This window comes from Erinaceus europaeus, chromosome 6 (genome assembly GCF_950295315.1).
Source record: "Erinaceus europaeus chromosome 6, mEriEur2.1, whole genome shotgun sequence".
Lineage (NCBI taxonomy): Eukaryota > Metazoa > Chordata > Mammalia > Eulipotyphla > Erinaceidae > Erinaceus > Erinaceus europaeus.
This window is the reverse complement of record NC_080167.1, coordinates 13,575,331-13,600,056: the sequence shown is the minus strand read 5'-3', so window position 1 is coordinate 13,600,056 and position 24,726 is coordinate 13,575,331. Positions and strand designations below refer to the sequence as shown.

General features: G+C 51.9%; 1 protein-coding gene across 6 annotated transcripts in view; it reads left to right on the top strand.

Moving 5' to 3' along the window:
- The window catches only part of CUX2 (cut like homeobox 2), a 224,487-nt gene that overhangs the window by 176,230 nt on the left and 23,531 nt on the right, over positions 1-24,726 (top strand). For 4 of the 6 annotated variants that reach the window (XM_060193096.1, XM_060193093.1, XM_060193092.1 and 1 more), the window contains 5 exons: positions 7,147-7,225; positions 21,089-21,223; positions 21,594-21,717; positions 22,064-22,140; positions 22,797-22,863. In XM_060193096.1, coding sequence (XP_060049079.1) covers positions 7,147-7,225; positions 21,089-21,223; positions 21,594-21,717; positions 22,064-22,140; positions 22,797-22,863 — 482 coding nt within the window. The remainder of the gene's footprint in view (positions 1-7,146; positions 7,226-21,088; positions 21,224-21,593; positions 21,718-22,063; positions 22,141-22,796; positions 22,864-24,726) is intronic. The other 2 variants (XM_060193095.1, XM_060193094.1) reach the window with 2 other exon arrangements.

Below are 24,726 nucleotides of genomic sequence, written 5' to 3'. Positions count from 1 at the left end.
TTATGCCGGAAGCCCTGGGAAGAGAAGTAGAATTGTGTACTCGCTGCTAAAAAAAGCTCCGGCTTATACAATTTTAACAATAGAAAAATGATCTTTGTGCTTCAGTGCGTGGAAGCTTAAAGGAAAACAGGCAGCCTGTTCAGGTGGCTGGTGAATTACAAATGTGCAGCGGGTCTTTGTTTTGAGTGACAAGCAATTTAAATGCAGTCTTATGTGGAGGCCTGGAAATTCTCTTCCCCAGGAGGGGGGGGGGGGGAGAGGAAACAAAAAAAGAAAAGAAAAGACAAGAAAAAAAAAGAGCTTCCTTTTTTGAACTGCAAGATTATATGAGTTGCCACAGAGCGGAGGTGAAAAGTAAGAACTTCATTTGATAATTATAAAATCAGCGGTTTGTGATTGGACGTAATTGATGATTACACGGCAGCTAATAGCAGCCCTGCCAGCCTACGCGTGGGGGGACCCTGTTTCTCGGAGCTGCTTCCGGGCCCAGAGAGACAGCCCAGCGAGGGAGGCCCTCCCAGAGTCTGGGCACCTGACATCAGGGCACAGGGATGCCTGGATTATGTTGGCTAAAAAGTGTTCGTTAATGCCAGCGTTTGAAAAAACTTTGCCCTGCACCTTATTTTTAGCCTGGGAATAATTACCGACACTATCATGAAACTGCACAGTGTCCTTCCCCCACCTCGTTCCTGGCACACCTGCCCTCCGTTGGCCTTGGGTGGGGCTCCTAAGCCTTGGATTACTATCCCAGGTGGATGTCCTCCCGCCCCCATGTCTCTACCGCTCTCTGTTTACCAAGCTGGTTTAGGAATCTCAAGCTGGCACTTTCTGGATGAGGAAACAGGCTCAGAGAGGTCACATGCTTACTTACCCAAAGGTGAGCAGTGACACTGGCTGAGCGCTGCTGGTGCTCAGAAGTTAGGGTACACAAGCTCCCTTAACCAGAACACAACATCCCCATCAGCTGTCCAACCTGAGAGCGCCCCCCCAGGGCTGTGCTCACTCTTCTACAGACTTTTTTTTTTAACTTTATTTATTTATTGGATAGAGACAGCCAGAAATCAAGAGGGAAGAGGGAGGGATAGAGAGGAAGAGAGACACCTGCAGCACTGCTTCACCACTTGTGAACCTTTCCCCCTGCAGGTGGGGACCAGGGACTCGAACCTGGGTCCTTGCGCATTATAACATGTGCGCTCAATCAGGTGTTCTACCACCCGACCCCATCAACAGACTTTGAGCAGCTACTGTGAGCTACTGTGAGCTACTGTGGAGGGTTGGGGGAAGGCACCTGAAACATCTGGGCAGAAATAGGGGGCCTTCCTCTCCCATGACCTAAGAGCCCAGGACCCCCAGGGCGAGAAGGCAGTTTCTGGAGCTGGTGAGCCTGGGTTGGACTCCCCAATGCCCCAGGGTGCACAGTGAGAACAACTGGGTGACAGTGAGAGCGGGGTAGGGGGGAAGGCTGGTTTGTCAGGTGGCCGCTTCTTCCTCTGACTGCCCTGGCGGTGTCCAGCCACTGGGCTGCTTCCTGCCTCCTAGCAGGACACTAGGTCAGGCCTCAGGAAGGCAACCCTGACCCCCACCAGAAAAGCAGGGACACCCCAGGAGATCAGAACCACTGAATCAGTTCAGGCTGTGCAGTGCAGTGCCACCTCCAGCCAGGGTCACACAACAGGATTCAATTTCCCAAAGCAGGAAGTTCAAGGTCAAGGTGCCAAAGGGGGTGGTGTGTGAGAGCCTCTCCTTGGCTTCTCCTGTGTCTCCCCATTCCTGCAGTCTGTGTTCCTGCTGTTTCCTTCTTCCGCATCTTTTTAAAGATTTGTGTATTTCTGAGAGGGAGAGAAAGAGAACCAAAGTGCCGCTCTAGTATGTGTGGTGCCAAGAGTCAAACTCAGAAACTCTTCCCAGCTGCCCTCTTCCTTCTCTTTTTTTCTTTTTAAAATTTTTGCATTTGTTGTTTTTTAGGTTCATAAAACCATTGAGAGGGAAAGGGAAATGGAGATGGAGGGTGGGAGAGAGACAAACAGACCTGCAGGGCAGCCCTGTTCACTGCTTGTGAAGCTTCCCCTGTAGGTGGGGACCAGGGGCTTGAACTCAGATCCTTGTATATGATAGTGCTTGAGCTCAACCAGATACACCATTACTGAGTCCCTTGTCTCCCTCATCTTGTCGGACACCTGTCCTGTGGATCAGGCCCATAGGACCTCATTTCACCTTAGTCGCCTCCACGGCACCACCTTCTGGGGTGTTTGCAGTATCAAATGTAAAGCACTGTGCCTTACTATATATGGGGATGGGGTGTTGTGGAGGGTTCGTGCACATAGTAGGTGCTCAGTAAACACTGTCTGCTGTTACTGTAGTTACGAAGCTCCTACCTGCGGGTATCACCATTGCAGCCTGGGGCACTAGGGGAAGAATCTAGAAGCTGGACTTCTAGCCCTGGAAAAAGGAACCTCAGCTCAAACCTTGAACTTGAATTAGTGATTTGCACCTGAAAATTCAAAAGAGACAAATGGCCAAGTGTGTTTATTTTGCCCCAAAATATGGGGGGGGGCTGTAGAATTCTTTGGTGTTGACATGTGAGTCACCAGAAGGACAGGCCCTCCGTGGGGCGCTCAAGAGACCCACCAGGGAGTGTCCCCGGCACATCAGAAGGCCTCACACAGCCACCTCCCCACCCCCGGGGCAGCCTCTGCTCAACAACAGCTGCTGGAAACAAGCACCAGGCTCTGACTTCTTATTTAAGTCCTGGCAGTCAGCTGTCATTTCCATTTGCTCGGCCACTGTCAGTGATTTATGGCAGAGCAAGCATCTGCTCTCACTCGGGAATAGGGCCCAGCAAGCACCCTGTGAAGACGGGACAGTGGGCTCTGCCTGCCGCCAGCCCTTCTGGCTCCTCCAGCTCACCTGGACGTTGCAGCCTTTTCTACAGGCCTCCACCAGGGTCAGTTCCCAGGTGGTGGGTAGGCGCTGGGCCTTGAAGCCTTGGCAGGCTGTCCCTCTCGGCCTGGGTGTGTCGGTTGCTCCAGTGCCAGGTTTGGGTACTCATGCTCGCACGTGGCAACACATAATGACAAAATCACCATCAGGAGATACGTGGCTGCAGGTCACCCGCCCAGGCCCAGGACCCAGTGCCCTGCCCTCCCCACCCCCCCCCCATGTCCTCCTCTGTAGAAGCAGGAGCAGCACCCCATGCTCCTGACACTGGGGAGAGAGAAGTAGAGAAGGGTCAGCTCTGACACCCCTGTAAGGATCTCAGCCCTGGGCCAGGGCCATAGCTCACATGGACAGTGAGCTGCTTTGCCATGTGCTGGAGCCTGTCCCAGTGAAACTGTTTCTTTTTCTTTCTTTCTTTTTTTTTTTTTTTTGCCTCCAGGGTTATTGCTGGGACTTGTCACCTGCACTACAAATCCACTGCTCCTGGAGGCCATTTTTCCCTTTTGTTGCCCTTGTTGTTTATCATTGCTGTAGTTATTATTGTTGTTGTTATTGCTATCATTGTTGTTGGATAGAACAGAAAGAAATCGAGAGGGGGGAGAAGACAGATAGTGAAAGAAAACTTGAAGACCTGCTTGTAAAGCGACCCCCACTGCAAGTAGGGAGCCAGGGACTCAAACCGGATCCTTATGCTGGTCCTTGCGCTTGGCACCATGTGCATTTAACCCGATGTGCTACCACCCGGCCCTCAAAACTTTGTTTCTAAAGAGAGATAAAGGGTGCTTTAACTAGACCAGTGCTCTTCAGCTGTTTTGCATTTTCTTGTGACAATTTTTTCATGTAGTCCTAGACATCAGACCTAGGTTCTCACATGTCCACCTCACCATGTCCAGCCTTTTGCTATTTCTAGGATGAGAGAGAGAACAGAGCACTGTTCCATCTTCAGTGTACGTCTCCTCCTCTCAGCCACTGTAGAAACAGCTAATTTGGGGGGCCAGGTGGTGGTGCACCTGGTTAAGTGCACACACTACAGTGTGCAAGGACCCTGGTTCAAGCCCCTGGTCCCCACCTGTAGGGGGAAAGCTTCACAAGTGTTGAAGCAGGGCTGCAGGTGTCTCTATGTCTCTCTCCCTCTCTGTCTCCCCCTCTCAATTTCTCTCTGTCTCTATCCATTAATAAATAATAATAATTTTTTTAAAAAACAGCTAATTTTGGAAAAACCGCTGGATTTGATCTTTATTTTCTTGTTTTTAACCACAGAACTGCTCAGCTCTGGCTTATGGTGGTTCTGGGGATTGAACCTGTGACCTTTGGTGCCTCAGGCTCCAAAGTGTTATTGCAGACCCATTTGATCTTAATGGTGAGCTTCACCCAACACAAGCACATTATCATTTCAGTATGCAACCAATAAAAAACTGTGGAGATGCTTTCCATCTCATTTATCTCATTTTTGCTGCCTAAGACTTAGAAACTCCATCTTCCTCTTGCAGCCCATCTGAATGGGGGAAGAATCATGGTTGAGGGGGTGCTGTTTTTGGCATCAGGGCTTTTTGCTGGGGGCTTGCACCTGACCAGTGCCACAATTCTCAGGAGACCTTTGCTTATTTTGCTTTTCTTTCTCAAGACAGAGGTTGAGAAACAGAGGGCAGGAGAGATGAAGAGGAAAAGAGAAGCATAAGGAGAGACACCGTAGCACTGCTTCACACTAACAAAGCTTCCCCCAGGCAGATGCTCCTATGTGGTGGCTGGGGGCTCCAACCCACGTCCTCATATGTGGTGACTTGAGGCTCTATCAGATGAGCTACCTCCCAGCCCCTGAAAGAGCCACAGTTCAGGTTTCCAGCAGCCATGTGTGCTGGTGGCCACCGACATTGTCAGGATAGCCACACAGACAACTAAGTCACCACAACAGAGATGAGTAGACGGTCATTGGAGGAGACAGGAGACATCAGAAAATCTTCTGGCGCCTATCACCACTCCTGCCTGCCCAGAGCGCCTTGTTGGGAGTCAATGGTGCCATCTCCGCTGCCCCTGGCCCCAGCCACCACAAGTTCCAGTGAAATGCCATGGTGACCACCATCTGCCACCGGCCGATGAGCTGTTGGCGTATCCCCTTGACTCTTCCTGTCTCTGGCTGAGCAGGACCACACACCCCTGACCAAGCACAGCCTTGATGAAGCAAAATGGGAGGGCCTGGGGGTCAGGTGGTAGCACACCTGGTTGAGCACACACATTACAGTGCACAAGGACCTGGGTTCGAGCCCCTGGTCCCCACTTGCAGGGGAAAGCTTTACAAGTGGTGAAAGCAGTGAGTGCTACAGGTGTCTCTCTTTCTCCTTCTCTGTCTTCCCCTTCCCTCTTGATTTCTGGCTATCTCTACTCAATAGATAAAATAATAAAAAAGAGGGGAGTCCTGAGTGACTGTCCCCACAGGTGAGGAAAGGTCTTCTCTCTGGGAGAAAGGGGCCAGCATCTGGATTTGAACACCAAGCCCTGTTGTGACTCCTGCTTTGCTATTCTTAACCTAGATGGCACAGGTGGGAAGATTTCTCAACCTCACTAAGCCTCAGTGTCCCCATCTGTGCAATGGGGCCATGGCCACAGCTATGGGTGTATCCACGGAGAAAGGGGAGCAGGACTTAGGGCACCTGGCCCATGCCAGAGCCCGGATGTTATTAACAGCAGTACTTGCCCATCAGGGACACGCTCCCAAACTAACCCTCTCAATTACAGAGACGCCGTGTTTGCCTCAGCCATGTCACCCGCTAAGCTCTGATTTCCCAGAGCAGCCATTGTGTCTTGTGAATCCCAGCAAGAATGAGAACCTGCCACACATGTGATCTCTGGAATATTCTTTCTGTCTTCCACCATCTTTCCCTTCTCAGGGAGGTGATTGCCGATGTTCCACCCACTAAACTGGTTTAGCTTCCCCCTTACCCACACACATTTCACAGCCGCCGCCACCCCACCAAGTGCTCATCCTTGGAAACATGTAGCACTTGTAATTAATGAATTATCGGGGCAGGGGGCGGTTTACTCTAATGTATGTCTTCTCGCTGGACTAAGTCCCACTGGCTGAATAAGTTATTCAGTGTGATTGCCAAGTCCTCAACCTGAAGCTCCTGGCACAGAGTAGGTGCTTGGGAAGTGTTTGTTGAATGAATGAATGAAAGAGGATCCTTCACTCTGGAAGGTCAGAGACTAGAGACAGTTCTCAGAATCACAGCAAAAGCTGGAGTGGGGGGGCGGGGGGAGACCAGACTATCTCTCTAGTACATGCAGTGACAGAGATGGAACCCAGGACCTCCCTCCAGTACCCGAGTCCTGTGCTCTACCACTAAGCTATCTCCCCAGCCCTGTCATAAGAGTCCTTCTTGGGTTCTTGTTGCTATTGTCATTGCTTGTTTTCTTTTTGCCTCCAGTCTCTGGGGCTTGGTGTCAGCACTACAAGGCCACCACTCCTGGTGGCCATTTTTCCTTTTTTTTTCCTCCCCATTTTATTCACTAGGACAGAGAGAAATTGAGAGGAAGGGGAAGACAGAGAGGAAGAGAGAAAGGTATGCACACCTGCAGACCTGCTTCACTGCTTCTAAACCATCCCCACTGCAGGTGGAAGCAGGGGCTTAAACACTGATCATTGCACGGGTCCTTCTGCAAAATACTACATAAGTGCTTAGGACTTTCTTTAAATCACTTTCTCAATGCCCACCATCCCCCTGCCTCTCAAATGATAAATTTACCTGAGTCCTTGTTAGCCTCCCAAGCCACACTGACCAGGGGGAATATGTGACCTACAGGGTGATTCTATATTTGGGGGTACCTCTGTTGATGTGAGTGGGTGTCAGACAAAAAGCCCAGCTCTGAGAGGGGGAACTGGCTCGGGAAGCTACAGTAGACTAAGCACTTAGGAACTTGGGGTGCTAAGGGGAGAGGGCACCCCAAGGCAGGGAGCTGTCCAGGAGGTAGGGGTAGTGGCTGTGGGTATCAGGAGCTCGCCCAGGACTGAGAGCCAGGATCAAGGCAGCTGTGAAGTCGAAGTTGAGATCTGAACTTTAATATTTGTTTCCTCTCATCTCCCCCACCCGAGTCCATGTTTGCCCACGTGAAAAATGAGCAGATTCTCTATATATGCTGGTGCCGCGGTTACGTGTGACTCTCGCTCTTTCTCTCTCTCTCTCTCTTTCTCTCTCTCTCTCTCTGTTCCTGAAGGTGGTGGCACTTAGTAAGAGAAGTCAAGAGGCTGAGGCTGCTTTTCTGAGTGTTTACAAGCAGCTCATCGAGGCACCAGGTAAGAAACACTTGGGTTCCCTTAATCATTAGGGTCCCTCCAGCTGGGGAGGGGGGGTTACAGGGAGCTGGAGGACCACTGCCCATCAGCACTCCATCTTCACCCCCTTACAGTGCCTACATCCCCACACTGGCTCTGAAGACTCAGGAGGACACCCCTGGCCTCTCAGCCTTCTTGGGGACCTGGTGTCCTTGCCCACAGAGCCCCCATCCCAGCCCACTGCTGCCTCCCAGACTTGACACTGAGCAAGCCAGACCCAAGCCAACACATTCCCTAGGATTCCATTAACTTAACCAAGCAGAACTTAGCCTGTCAGAACTACCCACAGTGGCCCAAAAGAAAAAGACTAACGTCTGTCAGGAAATGAGTATAAAAATAAAGCACCAGCTCTCCATCCAGTGGAACAGTATTCAGCCATGAAAAGAATCTAAGTACTGGCACATGGGCCAATATGGGTGAACCCCAAAACCTGAAGCCCAGTGGAAGAATCCAGACACAAAAATTCACATGGGGTAGGATTCCATTGACAAGAAATGTCCTAAATAGGAAAATCCATAGGGAGAGAAACAAGTTGGTGGTTATGGAGAAGGAGGGTGATAAGAGGAGTGGGAAGTGACTGCTAATGGACATGGGGTTTCCTTTGGACAAGAGCAGAACATTCTGGAACAAGACGAGAGGGGTGCAGCATTGTGAATGTGACCATGTCACTGAATTGCGCACATTAAAATGGGAGATTTGATGTTACAGGAAAGTTGCCTCAGTTTCTGTTAAGATTTATTTATTCATAAGAAGAGAGAGACAGAGAACCAGAGCATCACTCTGGCACATATGATGCCAGGGGTCAGACTCAGTACCTCATTCTTTTTTTTTAAAGCTTTTTTTTTAATTTATTTTATTTTATTTATTCCCTTTTGTTGCCCTTGTTGTTTTTTATTGTTGTAGTTATTATTATTGTTGTTGTCATCATTGTTGGATAGGACAGAGAGAAATGGAGAGAGGAGGGGAAGACAGAGAGGAGGAGAGAAAGATAGACACCTGCAGACCTGCTTCACCACTTGTGAAGTGATGCCCCTACAGGTGGGGAGCCAGGGGCTCGAACCGGGATCCTTATGCCGGTCCTTGTGCTTTGCGCCACCTGCGCTTAACCCGCTCTGCTACAGCCCAACTCCCCAGTACCTCATTCTTGAGAGTCCAGTGCTTTATCCACTGTGCCACCTCCCTGGCCTCATGTCACCGCAGTTTAAAAATAATAACCTGTGTGGTCAGAGGTCAGGATGGTGGTTTTTCTTGGGTGATAGTCTCTGTGATAGTCTCTGGGTGGGGCCCCTGGGGGCTGAGGATGTGTCTCTTGATGAGAACGTGGATTCCAGAGCCATAATCCATTTGAAAGCGTTCGAGTGATCCACCCCACCCCCCTTGAAGCTGGCCCAGCCTCGGCCTCCTTCTCGTTCATCCATAACTCCCTCCACCCAGACAGCCCCACAAGTCCTTTCCCAGGTCCCTGTGCCCCCCCCCCACTCGGACACAGCCCCACAGCATGAGGCCCACATCAGTCACTGCAGCCTTTTTTGCTTACAGACATCTTCACCCACCTCAGAGACATCTTTGAAAACATCCCCTCTTATTTCCCACTCTCCCCATAATGCCTCCGGCCCCTCTGCCTCAGCAACTGGAGACACAAAAAAGTGACCCAAGGCAGATTCCAAGGTGCCTCCCTCTGCGCTGCCCCCACCCCAACCCACGATGTGGTTCCTCCATGGGGCCCTGCAGTGTCTCACCTGTAGCACCAGGGGGCAGCACTCGAGAGGATTCATCCACTTCCTGGAGCCTCAGTCTCTCCTGAGCCCAGAACTACTGAGTCCTACTACGTGTGTGCACTCAGGACCCAGCACAAAGTACTGATTAGAAATGAGACTAGAACTCAAGAGGGGACAGGAAGGCCTGTTGGAATGCAAAGGTCCTTTGCCCACTGTGTATCCTCAGTTCTGGGGGTAGCTGGGGGTGGGGTTGGGGGGATGACTCTGGCACTTGGGGACAAGGAGGGACAGCACCTCCGCTCACAAAAGTGTCCTCATTTCTGGGCTTCACAAGGAAGCCTGCCCTTTCTGGAGATAGAGGGTATCGCCATCACAGAGCCAGCACCCCACAGCTGGCCAGAGACCAGGGCATGGAACTTTTCAAGCAGTCCTCTTGCCCTTTACCCCTCTCCCCAAAGGGTCATTCCAAAGCCGGTGCTGACTCCACACCCATCTGATTTCTGAACTCCGCTCCACAGAAATGGGGGAGGAGGGATGTGGGGGGCACACACGTCCCCAGCTGTCACCGCAACAGGGAACAAGGAGCCTTAACTGATGGAGACGTAAGATCCCAACAGCCCCTCCAGGGCCTCTAATTCATTTTCGAGACATTTAAGAATAACAAAATGTTTTAATGATTTCTTAGGGGAATTCAGAAGACATATTTTTGTCCTCATTAAATTTTATCCTCAGACACAAGAACCAAATGTCAGATGTGGGTTTTTTTGTTGTTTTTTTTTTTAGAGGGGGGCTGCTCAGATCTTCCCTGGTCTCTGTCCTCCCCCCACCACCAACCCCTTCATCAAAGTAACACTCCAACCACTTTGTCAGTATGCACACTCTCCTGTTTCTGTTTCTTGACAAGCAAATTATTTGTCGAACCCCCCCCACAATGAAGCCACACAAGTCCTGATTCAACATTTTTGTTTTGAATGACTACTGCCAACACAAATCGTTGGCAGAGAATGCTGCACGGGGTGATTGCTCAGCAAGTATTTTGATAAGTGTGCAGCCTGTATGTCTGTAATTACGAAAGAAAACCGTAAATCTTTTGGATATTGTTCACACAGATGTGGCGTGAAGTGAGAAAAAAAAAGCCGTAAAAACGTGTTAAAAGCATAATTAATGTCATTGTTGGGGAGGATGATTTGATTTAAACCTTTCTGACTTGGGTGCCGCCGGTGGCTGGTTTCTTTACGGCACTCGCAGCGGCCCTGGGTACCGACCCAAGCTGCAAAAAGCTGCCTTGTTAGCTGAGCGATTCGTGGAGAGCAGGAGGATCAAGACGAAAAGGGAGCGAGTGAGAGGGCGGGCAGAGGAGCTTCGCTGCCAGGGAGGAAAGAAGAGAGGTGAGCACACCCCAGATGGCTTTCTTCTGCATTGCTCTGGTTTAAAAAAAAAAAAAAAAAAAACTCGGGGTCCTTTAATCTGCAGAAAGGGATTCCTTCTGTAGTCAGTTTCACTTGGTTGGGGCGGCTGGCTAGTTATCTCTGAGCTCTGTGACCCTGGCAGGAACTGGAACCTCTCTGAGCTCTGGAGTCTGAACCTACTCATCTGAGCAGGAGGATCCCCCACACGGTTCAGGAAAACGTTCAACCAGGTTTTCTTCCACGCCAATAGCAGCGCCTAAGTTCCAGGAGCTGCAGGGCTGGCTGCAGGTTTCACAGGTTTCTGTGAGGCTGTCAGGGGCCTGGGCAGCAGGGCCACCCACTCTGGGGACCAGGAGACCGCTTTGTGACGCTCACCGTTGTTCTTCCCAATTGTGAATGCCACAACCAGTGCACACAGTCAAGTTCAGCATGTACAGCAGAGCTAGGGAGAGAGCAGGGATGTGGTATTGCTTGTCTTGTTCCTCTTTAAAGATTTGTTTCTGTGAAAGAGAGCAAGACCAGAGCACTGCTCAGCTCCGTGTATGTGGTGCCAGGAATGCAACTGGGGCCCTTGGCTTGTGAGTCCTGTGCTGTGGTGCTGAGCTATCTTCCCACCCCAGTGTTTTGTTCTCACTCACATGCATTTACAGCAGTCCATTCTGTGAGTACCGTCTTGAATCCTGTTGCCTCTCCACCACGAGCACCTTGTTTCCCTGCATGATTACAAATCAGAGCAACTTTGGGTCATCATCTGTAGCAGCCTTGTGTAGGGCTGTGCTATCATTTGCTGAACCCCCCTCTCCAGCAACTAGGCTGTTCAGGGGTACCTGGATGACTGGCATCACTGTGGTCTGAGGGTGAGGAAGGGATTTGGGGAAGAAAAGTATATTGAGGCCACAGAGCCAGGATTGCAGTCGGACAGAATGAGAGCCCCGTTGATTTATTTTGTATCCCTTCATTTACTAGTTACACTAAATATCTTTGCATACATTCAGAACCATTCATACTTTTGCAAATGACTGGTTTGTGTTTTCTTAATCTGATTTCCTACCAAGATCATTTTCTTGTTGATTTGTAAATGCTCTTTGTATGTTAAGGATACTAACCTTTGTCCTGGTGAACATAGCTGATATGTTCTCTCCTAGTTTGCCTTTGTTTCTCAGCTTTGTTTCTGTCTCTTGTATGTGTTACATCACAGGCATTCAAACATTTTTTTCAGAAGGAAGCAGGGAACCTTTACAAAACTTTGCTTTGAGTTTTAAGTACTGATGTGATCTTAAGGTTTTTTCAATTGAATCGTGGACCATCTGAAGTATTGAGGAAGGTGAAGAATTGAGGTTGGTTTGCCTCCCAAGTGATTCATTCTACTGCCACCTAGTGGATGAGCTGCGTCCAGAGGGAGCAGAAACGTGGAGGGAGGCAGAGCTGCCTCCATCTGTCCACCTCCACTCCAGATCAGCCTCTGCTGAGGCTCGGCCACTGCTCTGGGTCCGGGGCAATGGGAGGAGAGCATCAGGAAGTGTTTAAGCCATCAGAAGGTGAGGCTTTGTGACATGTTTCCCCAGAGACATGACTAGCCCACGCAGCTGATGCCTTACCCTGTCCCGCGTTTGCCACGCCAGGGTCTCCTCCGACAAGAGCACCCTTCCCAGCCCCTGTCTGCACTGTGTTCACAGTCCCTGGAAGCCAAGCATGGGAGGCGTCAGATGATGGCATTTGGCCTGGTGCAGGTCTCCAGCAGATACTCAACAAGCAGGAGGACAGGTGTGCCAGCTTACTTTCTCAGCACCTATTAGTGCCTGCCATCAGCCAGAGCAAGCTGGAGTCCTCCCTGTACTCAGAGACTCATTCATTCATTCATTCATTTATATCAGAGCACTGCTCAGCTCTGGCTTATGGTGGTACATGGGATTGAACCTGGAACTTTGAAGCCTCAGGCATGACAGCCTCTTTACATAACCATTAGGCTATCTACCCCCACCTTCAGGGACTTCTTTTATTTTTATTTTTCAGTTTTCCAAACAGGGTTTTTGTCAGGACTCTGCACCTGCATCATTCCACTGCTCCTGGGTGATTTATTTTTAAATATAGAGACAGGAAGGTAGAGAGAGTAAGAGACCACAACACCAAAACTACCTTCATTGCAGTGGGGCCCAACTCAGACCTAGGTCGAGCTTATGGCAAAGAAGTTCACTATTCAAGGGAGGTATTTCACTGGCCTGGGCTCTTTTTTTTTGTTTTGTTTTAACACAGAGGTTAGAGACAGAGAGGAGAGACACCATGGCACTCTGAGCTGTCTCCCAGTCCCTTCAGGGAGTCTTGAGTTCATCAGGGCAACATGACTCAAAGCCAGGCAACTAGACATATTAAAATCGGGGGCCTGTGGTCTGGGAGGTGGCAGAGTGGATAAAACACTGGACTCTCAAGCATGAGGTACTGAGTTCGATCCCCAGCAGCACATGTACCAGAGTCATGTCTGGTTCTTTCTCTCCTCCTATCTTTCTCATTCATAAATAAATAAAATCTTAAAAAAAAAAAAAAAAAAAAAACAGATAGGACAGTGCCTCTGAGATGGCTGCCTGTGAAGTTTCTGTTTTGTTCGGATCGTGTGTTGCCAAGGCCTCACAGGAGTGTGTCTGCCATGTTGTCTGTTGCTGAGCCAGCCCTTGAATTTGGTTTTAAAGCATCATCTACTACGCTGAGGCATTTTCTGAGGTGCTCCCTGTGCATGGAGTAGTAAGCTCAGCCCTTGATAAAATGGGCCCACCAAGCCCCACAGCTCACTCAAAGCTGATACCAATATCTTGCCCCATCATCATGCAGCAGGGGAAATGCAGACTCAGAGAGGTCAATCTACTTTCCCAATGCCATTCAGCAGAGAGGTGGCAGGATTTAGACACCCCAGATCCTAATTCATTGGATTCCTTTAGAAAGTGAACAGGTTGGAGAGGAGATAAAATGCTGGAGCTGTGAGCTCTGACAAGGGTGAAAATCGGCTCAGGGTCTTTGCCTCCAGAAGGCTGGGAAGTTCGAAGCTGAGAGGCTATTCCCAGGAAGGAGCCAATTAGTTACACCCTCTCTGGTTCAGACCAGGGCTGTTAATCCTGGTGATTTTGTTGGGGAAATAAGTCAAGAGTCCCCTACTCTGGGGAGCAGACGTCTGCCAAGGACCCTCCCACAGCCTGGGGCCTGTCTCTGTGCTGCCACGGGGCTTCTTGGATCTGACTGGGCTTCTCCGGGTCTCAGTTCTCCCTTATGCTTGCCAGTCACAGTCTCACCTAGTGGCAGGTCTCTGGGCAGCTTTGGGGAGCACAGTGTGCTGCCCAGTATGCGCCCGGCTCTCCTCCACATCAGGGATGTCCTGTCATTTGATGCCTGGAGAGGTGGCCTACCAGGCACCCGCCATTTGGGGAGACATAGATTGGTTTTGGCAGCTGAGACTCCACAGGGCCCAGAAGCTCTCTGTGTGGTGTACCCTGGCATAGGGAGCAGCCCCAGTGTGCCCAGCACAGCTCTGAAACTGATCTTCCCCGTGCAGGGTCGCCTCTGCTTCCTTGTGGCTGAGCCCCCAGCAGCTGCCAGAGTGTCTCAACCACTCAGAGCCGCCTGTACTACCCCTTTACACCAGCAGGGGGCGACCATGGGGTTACGCTAGTAAGATCAGGGGTTTTTTTTTGGTTGTTTTTGCTATTGTTTTATTATTATTGTTTGTTGTCCCTGGAAATTCACTACTCCAGGCATATATATATATATATATGACATATATATGTCAAAGAGAAATTGAGAAGAGAAAGGGAGACGGGGATGGGGGGTCCTGCAGCACTGCTTCACCACACATGAAATGTCCCCCCACCACCAGCAGGTGGGAACTGGGGGCTTGAACCTGGGTCGTTGCACACTGTAATGTGTCCTTGCCCCTGGCAACATGTGTGCTCAGCCACGTGCACCACCACACCATCCCACTTCCAGACCGATTTTCTTAGATGTAGAGGGAGAGAGACAGAGAGGGAGAGACGGAAGGAAAGACACACTGCTGAAGCGCACCCCCCCCAACACCCCTGAGCAGTGACGGCCGGACTCAAACATGAGCCGTGCACAGAGCAGACCAGGCGCTCTCTCATATGCGCTATGTTGCTGGCCCTCTTTTTCCTTCTTTTTTAATTCTATTTATTTATTTTCCCTTTTGTTGCCCTTGTTGTCTTTTTATTGTTGTTGTAGTTATTATTGTTGTTACTGATGTCGTTGTTGTTGGATAGGACAGAGAGAAATGGAGAGAGGAGGGGAAGACAGAGAGGGAGAGAAAGACAGACACCTGCAGACCTGCTTCACCGCCTGTGAAGCGACACCCCTGCAAGTGGGAAGCCGGGGGCTCGAACCGGGATCCTTATGCCGGTCCTTGCGCTTTGCAGCACGTGCGCTTAACCCACTGTGCTACCGCCCAACTCCCTTTCTTTCTTTTTTTTTTAAGGTTAACATAAGAGGGAGCTGGGTAACAATGCACCTGGCTGAGCACCCATATTACGGTTCTCAGCAGGCTCCCCTCTGGTGCTCTCTATAGCCCGTCTTGTGCACAGCAGCCTGGAGGGGGCTCTGGAAGCTGGGGCTACCAAGTGCCCTTAGAATGAGCCCCCCCCCCAGCCTTCCATGTGGGCTGCACCAGCCAGGAGTGCAAGCTGCTCGCCTCTGGGTCCCCCACAGATGCTCAGCAAAGTCATGCTGAGTGGAGGGGATGCCCGGCACCCCATTCACATGCCAGCACATGCTCACGTATACGCGCGCGCGCACGCGCACACACACAGGCTTCACAGCCACAGAAGCCCTGCCTCGGGGCATTGTGACTGGCCTGGGTTTACAGATGGGGAAACTGAGTCAATGAGTTGTTTGGGTTCTCTAGAAACAGTCTGGCACCAAGCTGGCATGAAGCAACTTTGAGGAGATGCCTGGGGAGGGGGCACCAGGAGCAGCAGGGAGAGCCTTCAGCAGCAGCGATGACCAGACCCCAGGGGTTGATCTGAGTGAGGAAGGGGTTCATCATCAGACAGTGGGGAGCCCCAAGGCAGAACATTCTGTCTCCTCCAGATTGGGGCTGACACTCCAGACACACTCCCTGGTTCTGGCGATACCCAAAGGCAAGTTTCTAGTATGGTCCTGCTCCTGGCTGCCTCACTTGTGGGGATGGAGGTCTGTGTCCTGTCCTCTCGCGTCACCCCCCATCTGACCTAATGTATCTCCAAGCCCTACGGGAGCCCCGTCTTCATGCGCTCACACCCAGAGCCAAGGCTGCAGTGTGAGTCTGAGCGGACTCTGTTCAGCTCTGAGCAGGAACACCCACCCACCCAAATTCTGCACTGACTTCTGGGGGAGCAGGGGAGGGAGGCAGCACTTTCACACACTGATAAGGGCAGCAATGGGGAAACTGAGGCTCAGGGAGCCCAAGAGACTCGACTTCAAAGTGTGGCAGCCAGGAATGGACCATTAGTCTCCCAGCCTGGCCCAGACCTTAACTGAGGGCACCTCTGGGACCATGGAAGGCTTACTGCGTTCACACCTCTTGTATCAAGTTCAGCTGTGAAGGTGTTTAATCATCACCCTCCCTGAGCAGCCAGCTCTCAGGTCCAGAGGCTCCCCCCTCAGCAGGATGTGCCTTTAACCCATGCCGTCCAGTGTCCATGGGCTAGTAACAGGGATCTGAACAAGAGCCCAGAGAGGTCTGGCTTGTTTGTCCAAGGTCACACAGCAAGATGGCAGCCGGGCCAAGAACTGAGCCCTCAGTCTCAAGTTTCCAGTCTCACAGTAAGGACCCTCCCTCCTCTCACCCCCCATGACTTGCTGAGAGTTAGCTTGAGTCACTAGCTGGAAAGTTGCCTGCCACCCTGGATTCAAACCCCACCTCTGCTGCTTTTTTCAGATACAGTCAGAGAGGAGAGACAGATCACAGCACCAAAGCTTTCTTCCTTGACCCTGGGTCTCATATATGGCAAAGTAACACACTAAATGAGCTGTTTCACAAGCCCACCTCTGGCCTGTCTTAGCAAGGTGGCCGCACATGTCTTCTCTGGGCTTTTATCGCCTTGTCTGGAAAGCAGGCATGACATCACTGCCCTCTCAGCCCATCGTGAAGAGGGTGGGAGAAGAGCCACAGGGCCTGGCACACAGCAGCGGTGGCTGTGGTAACAGAGGGGCTGCCCCAAGCAAAGCACCCCCTTCTCAAGCCAGGTCTTTGCCACCACCTGAGAACTGTGGTAACACCCGCGTGAGTCTGCAGGCTGGCATCCCTCATGGTATGAACCCTTGCGTTGTGCAGTCTCAGCCCCCTGCCTCTACTAAGGGCCTTCTTGCCTTGCTCAGACTTGGGTCCCTCACAAGGCCACAGTGAACACCCTCCCAGCCTTTCACTCCTCTCCTAATCAGGTTCCCTGGGTGTGAGTCAGACCAGGGCTTGGCATCCTTCCTGATGTATTACTTGGGCATTTGGGGACCCTTTGGCACCTTGGAGGGTTCTGGCACAAGGTCTGTGTCACTAAGATCTATATCCCCCCACAGATATACACACACATAGATTCTCACTTCTGGCCCCCAGTGAGACCCAAGAGACAGAAGCGGGGCACCAGGAGCTGAGCTGGAAGGTGACAGCTGACCCCTGAGAATAGATCTGTGGCCTCAGACATAGCAGCAACACTGAGGGCCTTGGGTTACTCTGTGGAAATAGGGGCAGCCTACCTAAACTCTATGCCAGTTGCCAGTTCTTGCACCCTCACCTTGGAGAGTGACTTTATGTCCCAGGCCTCAGTTTCCCCATCTATAAAAAAAGGTCTGCTGTGGGACCAAGTGGTAGCAGTGGGTTAAGTGCATGTGACAAGAAGCTCAAGGACCAGCATAAGGATCCCGGTTCGAGCCCCTGGATCCCCACCTGCAGGGGATTGCTTCACAGGCGGTGAAGGAGGTCTGCAGGTGTCTATCTATCTCTCCCCCTGTCTTCCCCTCCTCTCTCGATTTCTCTCTGTCCTATCCAACAACAACAAAAGCAATAACAACAGTAATAACAACGATAAACAACAAGAGCAAAGCAACAAAAAAAAAGAGAAAAAATAGCCTCCAGGAGCAGTGGATTTGTAGTGCAGGTACTGAGCCCCAGCAATAACCCTGGAGGCAAAAAAGGGAGAGGCTGCTGCAGTGCCTCTCTCCTAGTGTATGGTAAAGACTGAATGCATTCGAATTCATATGGAGAGCTTTGCCTGCTAGGGGTGTGTGTGTGTGTGTGTGTGTGTGTGTGTGTGTGTCTGTGTGTCTGTGTGTCTGTGTGTCTGTGAAGCAGAGCCTCTCACTAGCACAGGCAGTGCCAGAGAGCCAACCCAGCACCTCTGAATGCAAGTGCTCTGCCCCTGAGCCATCTTCCCAGCCAGAATAAAGAGCAATTTTTTTTTCGCCCTAGTTGTTGCAGCCTCGTTGCGGTTATTATTGCCATTGTTGACGTTGCTTTTGTTGTTGGATAGGACAGAGAGAAATGGAGAGAGGAGGGGAAGACAGAGAGAGGGGGAGAGAAAGATAGACACCTGCAGACCTGCTTCACCACCCGTGAAGCGACTCCCCTGCAGGTGGGGAGCCGGGGGCTCGAACCGGGATCCTTAAAAGAGCAGTTTTTATGGGAGAGATGGAGAGAGACCAGAGGACCATCGGCTCTGGACTCTGCAGAGCTGGGGCCACACACAAGTTCTGTACTCTGCACTGAGCCCCTTCCCTAGCCCCTCTGGTATCTTTTTTTTTTTTAAGATCCATTTATTGATTGATATTAACAAGAAAGAGGGAAAACCAGAGCTTCACTCTGGCAGATGTGGTGCCAGGGCTTAAACTTGGGACCCTAACGATACAAGTTTAATAATCCACCCACTACACTGATGCCCAGGCCTCTCTCTCTCTCTCTCTCTGTCTCCAGGGTTATCCCTGGGGCTTGGTGCCAGCACTACAAATCAACTGCTCCTGGAGGCTTTTTTTTTTTGAAAGGACAGAAAGTAATTGAGATAAGAGGGGAAGATAGAGAGGGAGAGAGAAAGAGACACTTGCAGACCTGCTTCACCACCTGTGAAGTGACTCACCTGCAGGTGGGGAGCCGGGGGCTCAAACTGGGATCCTTGCGCAGGTCATGTGCTTTGCACTATGTGTGCTTGACCCCCTGCGCCACCGCCCTGCCCCCTCTGTCTCTTTTCTAATCTCCCCTACAAGAATTCCTGGAAAGGTCTGGCAGGATAACTCCTGGTAGGTCACCTGCTTTACTATGTGCTTGGCCCGGGTTCGAGCTCCTGGCCACCACCTGAGAGTACCTATCCTCAGGGAATCTGACTCAGAGTGCAAGGCTCCCAACACCCAAAAATGGAATGGAAGTTCTTGGGGTATAGGGACTGTACTGTTCCTCCATGTCACCAGTGGGGAGTGTGGACATTGTCATGTTTTATTAAATAAGCGAGGCATGGGCCCCAGGAATCTGGGGAACTTCAGTCTGTGAGCTGGAGCCTGGGAGACTTGGTGCTGAGTGTCCCTCATCCTGTTCCTGCAGCCTCTCTGGGGACACCCTGAGGTCAGCCTGCCCCTCCCCCCAAATCTGAGTGAACAAGGCAGCAAGGAACACCTGGGTACCAACCCCTCAAAGAATGAAATGCCATGGCTGTTTCCCAAAAGGGGGTACCAATGGCCCTCTCAGCCCAGTGCCCCCAGCCCCTCACTGGCTCCCTGCCACCCCCTGGGCAGTGGCATGAACCCCACTTGGGCTGCCGGGGCTACCCTGCCGTGTTTATCTAACTTCTGTGACCCTACCAAGTGCCTATCACCTTCCTCTCCCTTTCTCAGAAAAGCCAGGACACAATGGAAAACGTTCCTTTGAACTTATTAAAAACCCAGACTTGTAAATTAATTTGTCCGTGTTGTACAAAGGCAGTGCAGATGGGCTCATTAGCATGCACACAACAAATAATTATGGATGAATTTTTAGCTGGCCTGCCTAATGCACCGGCTGGGTTAATTATGTCAGCGTATAATTACATCAGCCCTGGGAGACAGGGCGCTGCACCCCACGGCGCCTGCCCGCCCGCCTGCCTCTGGCTGGGGGCACCCACGGGAGAGGCCCCGGCCTGCCGCGCACCTGCCCACCGTCACAGGCATCCAGGGTGTGGCCCCTACCCCCACAAGACACACGGAACGGGGGTGGTAACCAAAACAGGGGGCTTGTACCAGCCAGACCTGAAGGCCCCATTTTGGGCACCACCTGTCTCTCCCATCAGAGGCTGTCTCTTGGGTGGGGCTCTGTCAGCATCTGTTGTTGCACCTAGGCTCTCCCTTACAGTGGAGTTTGTTGTCCCAGAGATGTCAACCAAGGGGACTGTGGGTCAATGGCAAGTGCAGTGCACATGCCGGGAAGGGAAGGGCTGGCAGCTGGGAGGGCTCAACTGCAAGGATGGAGTGATCAGGGAAGGCTTCCTGGAAGAAGGAACATTTGAGTTGCAGTGTAAAGAGGAGTGAGCATGAGCCAGCTGGAAAGCCTGGGGCAGAGCAGGGTGTTCCTGGCCGAGGCCTTGGGCTGGAAAGTGTTTCGGGGATGGAGAGGAAGGCCAGTGTAACAGGCATGGGCTTCATTCATCTTGAGCAGCCACGTGCCAGGGGCCATGCTGAGCACTTTACAAAGATGCTCCTCAAGTCTCAAGATCCATACTTTCATGATACGGCCTACAGAGACAGAGTCACTTACCAAGGCCACACCGCAACCCCAGAGAAGTATAGGATGTTTGACACCAGGGTCCCTGCTGTCAGTCCTTCTGCCCCGGCAGAGAGCAGTAGCCAAGAAGGTGCTGGCAGGACAGCCCGGGGAGGAGCCAGGAAAAGCCAGGGCTCGGGGCCCTGAGAAAGAACCACGGAGCAGGCCCAAGCCCCGGCTGGCTCAGGCCACTAAACTGGAACATGGGCTCCAGTGGCATCAGAGAAAGACCCAGATTCGAATCATGCCTCCACTCTTTAGTTCACCCAACTTCTCTGCCTCAGTGTCCTCTGTGAGAATGGACTTGGTCCCTGCCGGCCTCTGGGGACGTGGGACCTTGTGGGAAGCCCTTGGGCGGCAATGTGGAAACACCCACTGCTGCCTCTGGCTTCATCCCTGCGAGGGTTGGGGGGTCTAGGGCTGACTCAGTGAAGGGAGAGAAGCCAAGTTCCAGGCAGATGGACCTTTTCAGCTACCAGGAGACTGAGAGTGTCTTCCACCGCCATGTGAACTTGCGCCCCAGAAAGCTCGTTACGCAGTTCACCACTCCTGCACAGAAATGGGGTGCGGGCCTCCAGATTCTCAGAGCAAAGGGGAACATTGGGGAAATACTGGTGGGAGAAATGGAGAGCTGCGTGGAAACCATGACAGGAAGCTCGGAGCCAGGCCTGGGAGCGTCCTTGTCTTCAGAGCTGTCCCATGGCCCCCACAAGCCTCAGGGATGGCGCAGGCACTGGTGTGGGCAAGTGGCCAGGCCCCGCTCAGTGCTGGCCCTGTGGTCAGAGAGGTTCAAGGTGCCATGTCACAGCCACACAGAATCCAGGGAGTATGGTGGTTGGAACAGTCTCAGGGTTCATCTGTTCAGGTGGGATCTGGAGAAGTCACCCCCTCATAGTGCAGAAGACCACACACTCCCCAGGCCATGGGAGTGCCCCACACCCTCCTCTCCCCACAGACCCCGTGCCCGTGTTTGAGGCAGCACGTGGCCCAGACGACAGACTGCAGCCCCCCAGCCTCGACCCCAGCGGGCAGCCCCAGCGCGACCCCCACACTCCCTGGAAGAGACACCCTGAGCTCTTTGGCCCCAAAGGTACTGTGGGACCAGGGGTGTCCCAGCTCAGGTGGCAGATGGGGTGAGTGGCTTGGGGTCCACTTTAGACTCTTTTGTGGAACCTTCCACAGTGGGAAACAGACCTCAGGTCTCAGGGTGCACTATGTAAACAGCATGGAGTCACAGGCTGCAGAGTGTGGAGGGCACAGGCCTGGAAGGGGCACCCGTCACCCCAAATCAGTAGTCATATGTCAGTCCTGTGGCCATGTCCTCTGGGTATCTGCACTGCACCCTCCCAGAGCCCAGTCTGAGAACTGTCTCCTCCTGGCATCGCTGCCCACTCTGGTCTGCAGACAGAGGCCCCGGCTGCCCTCTCAGCACCTGTGGTCCCCCCTTCCTCTCCCTCCAGAGCAGAGAGAGGGGGCATCCCCAGCAGGACCCACGCTGACCGACAGTGGCCGCCTTCCAGGCCTGCCCAGCAAAGCTCTCCTGACTGACACTTTGCTACAGAGAAATGAGACGGAGAAACAGAAGTGAGTGGGGAAGTCAGGGAGGTGGAGGTGGGGGACACCTAGAAACTAATCTATCCCAGGGCCTGTAGGGGAATTCAGGAGGCCAAGTGCAGACCTGAGTTCGAGCCCCACTCTGCTGCCCAGTGACCAGCCCTGGCCCCACATCCCACATGGAGGTGCTTGGGCAGTAGAGAAAGTTCAAGTGCTGTGGTGTCTCTCCCTCTGTCTCTGCCTCTCTATCTGAATGAAAAGGTGGCCCAGAGCCATGAAATTGTGCATATGGGAGGCTCTGGTCCCACCAAAAAGGGGGAAGTGCTTAGTGAGGGATGGGAGGGGCCTGGCAGGCGCAGACTCAGTCTCTCCACAGGGGCCTTCAAGAAGTCCAGATCACTCTGGCGGCCAGGCTGGGGGAGGCGGAAGAGAAGATCAAGGTCCTGCATTCAGGTGTGTCTGGCAGCCCCACCCTGTGGACGTGGGCTGAAGCACAGAACCACCAGGGCAATAGCGGAGGGCAGGGAGGGGGGGACAGACCTGTGTTGTCCAGTGAGTGTCTGAGTCCCCGAGTTAGAGGGGGCAGCAGGTAGTTCATCAGGTAGACTTTACCCCAGAATCACACAGGAGCACCGTGCGTGGTGGAGCAGTGCTGAGGTCCCCCCCCCTTTCTTTTTTTTTTTATAGATTTTATTTATTTATTAATGAGGAAGATAGGAGAGAGAAAGAGCCAGACATCACTCTGGCACATGTGCTGCTGGGGATCGAACTCAGGACCTCATGCTTGAGAGTCCAAAGCTTTATCACTGCACCTCCTCCCAGACCACACCTCTTTCTTTTCTCTCTCTCTAGATTAAAGTACATCCAAAAGTGGGCCCCAGAAGCCACTCTGTGGTATCCCGCATACACAAGGCCCTGGTTTTAGTCCCCAGCACCCCCTAACTCACCTGGGTCCCCGTGCTGCTCACGAGCCTGTTATCCATCCAACACCCAGGCCCACCGCCACACCCTCCCACCAGCCTGAGCCCTCGTCTTGCCTCCCAGGCCCAGACGAGGGGATCCCACCTCCTGGCTTGGGGCGCTTCACTCTGGCTCTATCCTTTTCCCAGCGTTAAAGGCCACGCAGACTGAGCTGCTGGAGCTGCGGAGGAAGTACGATGAGGAGGCGGCGTCCAAGTAAGTGAGCGTCTGCGCATGTCTGCCTCTCACCCCGCTCGGACTCCCCTCACCCCAGAGGGGCCTCTTCTCAGATTCTGCCAGAGGCTCCCCCCATTCAGCACACTCTGCTCCCCACCTACACATACCCACAGCCCATGAAGGGCACTCCAGTGCCGGGCTATAGCTCACCTGGGTAGTATATCTGCTTAGCCACATGCATGGCTCTGGTTCACTGCACTGGGGAAGCTTCAGTGCTGTGGTGTTTCTCCCCTTGACTCGCTGTCTATTAAAAAAAAAAAAAGCCTAGAGTGTAAAACCCTGAATATGAAAAAGGGGGGATGGGTGAGGGGTTAGAACACAGGATGTTCCCACCTGAGGTTCCAGAGGCCCCGGGTTCAATCACCAGCTGCTTCACAAGCCAGACCTCAGCAGTGCTCTGGTCTTTTCCTCCCCTCTCTATCTCACCCATAAAAATAACTAAATAGGGGAGTCGGGCTGTAGTGCAGCGGGCTAAGTACAGGTGGCGCAAAGCACAAGGACCGGCATAAGGATCCCGGTTTGAACCCCGGCTCCCCACCTGCAGGGGAGTCGCTTCACAGGCAGTGAAGCAGGTCTGCAGGTGTCTGTCTTTCCCCCTCTCTGTCTTCCCCTCCTCTCTCCATTTCTCTCTGTCCTATCCAACAACGACAACAACAATAATAACTACAACAATAAAACAATAAGGGCAACAAAAGGGAATAAATAAATAAAATATTTAAAAAATAATAATAATAAATAATGAAAAAAAAAACTAAATAGGAGCTGGGGTGGTCCAAGAGGTGGCGCAGTGGATAAAGCATTGTACTCTCAAGCATGAGGTCCCAAGTTCAATTCCCAGCAGCACATGTACCAGAGTGATGTCTAGTTCATTCTTTCTCCTTCTATCTATCTTTCTTTCTTTCAAGATTTATTTGTTTATTTATTTTAACCAGAGCACTATTCAGCTCTGGTTTATGGTGGGGGGAGGGAATTGAACCTTGGACTTTGACGCCTCCCGCATGAGTCTCTTTGCATAACAATTATGCTCTCTACCCCCACCCTCCTCCTATCTTTCTCATGAATAAATAACTAAAATCTTTTTAAAAAAAAAAAAGGGAGCTAGGGAGACTGCATAATAGTTCTATAAAAGACTCTCATGGGGAGTCGGGTGGTAGCGCAGCAGGGTAAGTGCACATGGCACCAAGTGCAAGGACAGGTGTAAGGATCCTGTTTTGAGCCCCATGCTCCCCACCTGCAGGGGAGGGGGGTTGCTTCACAAGTGGCGAAGCAGGTCTGTAGGTGTCTATCTTTCTCTCCCCCTCTCTGTCTCCCCTTCTCTCTCAATTTCTCTCTGTCCTATTCAACAATAATAACAACAACAAGGGCAACAAAATGGGGAAAAAGCAGTGGATTTGTACTGCAGGAACTGAGCCCCATCAATAACCCTGGAGGCAAAACAAACAAACAAAAAGACTATCATGTTCTGAGGTCCTAGGTTCAATCCCCATCACCATCAGCCAGAGCTGAGTAGTGCTCTGGGGTGTGTGTGTGTGTGTGAGTGTGTGTGTATGTGTGTGTGTGTGTGTGTGTGTGTGTGTGCATTTCTGTCATTAAATACACAAATAAAATTTAAAAATAAATATATATTTTAAATACAGCCATGTTCCCTGTTCTGAGGAAGGGCAGCCCCAGTAGAAGGCACAGCCGAGGCAGGAGGGAGGGAGCATTAGCTCTGCAGACACTCCTGAGGTAGCACCACTGGGGAACACAGGCCACCTGAAGAGGAGCTGAGGCCCCGCAGCCTGGGCCCTTTCTCCTCTCGGTCCAGTTTCTCTCCACCAGGTGCCTCTCCCTTCCTTCTGC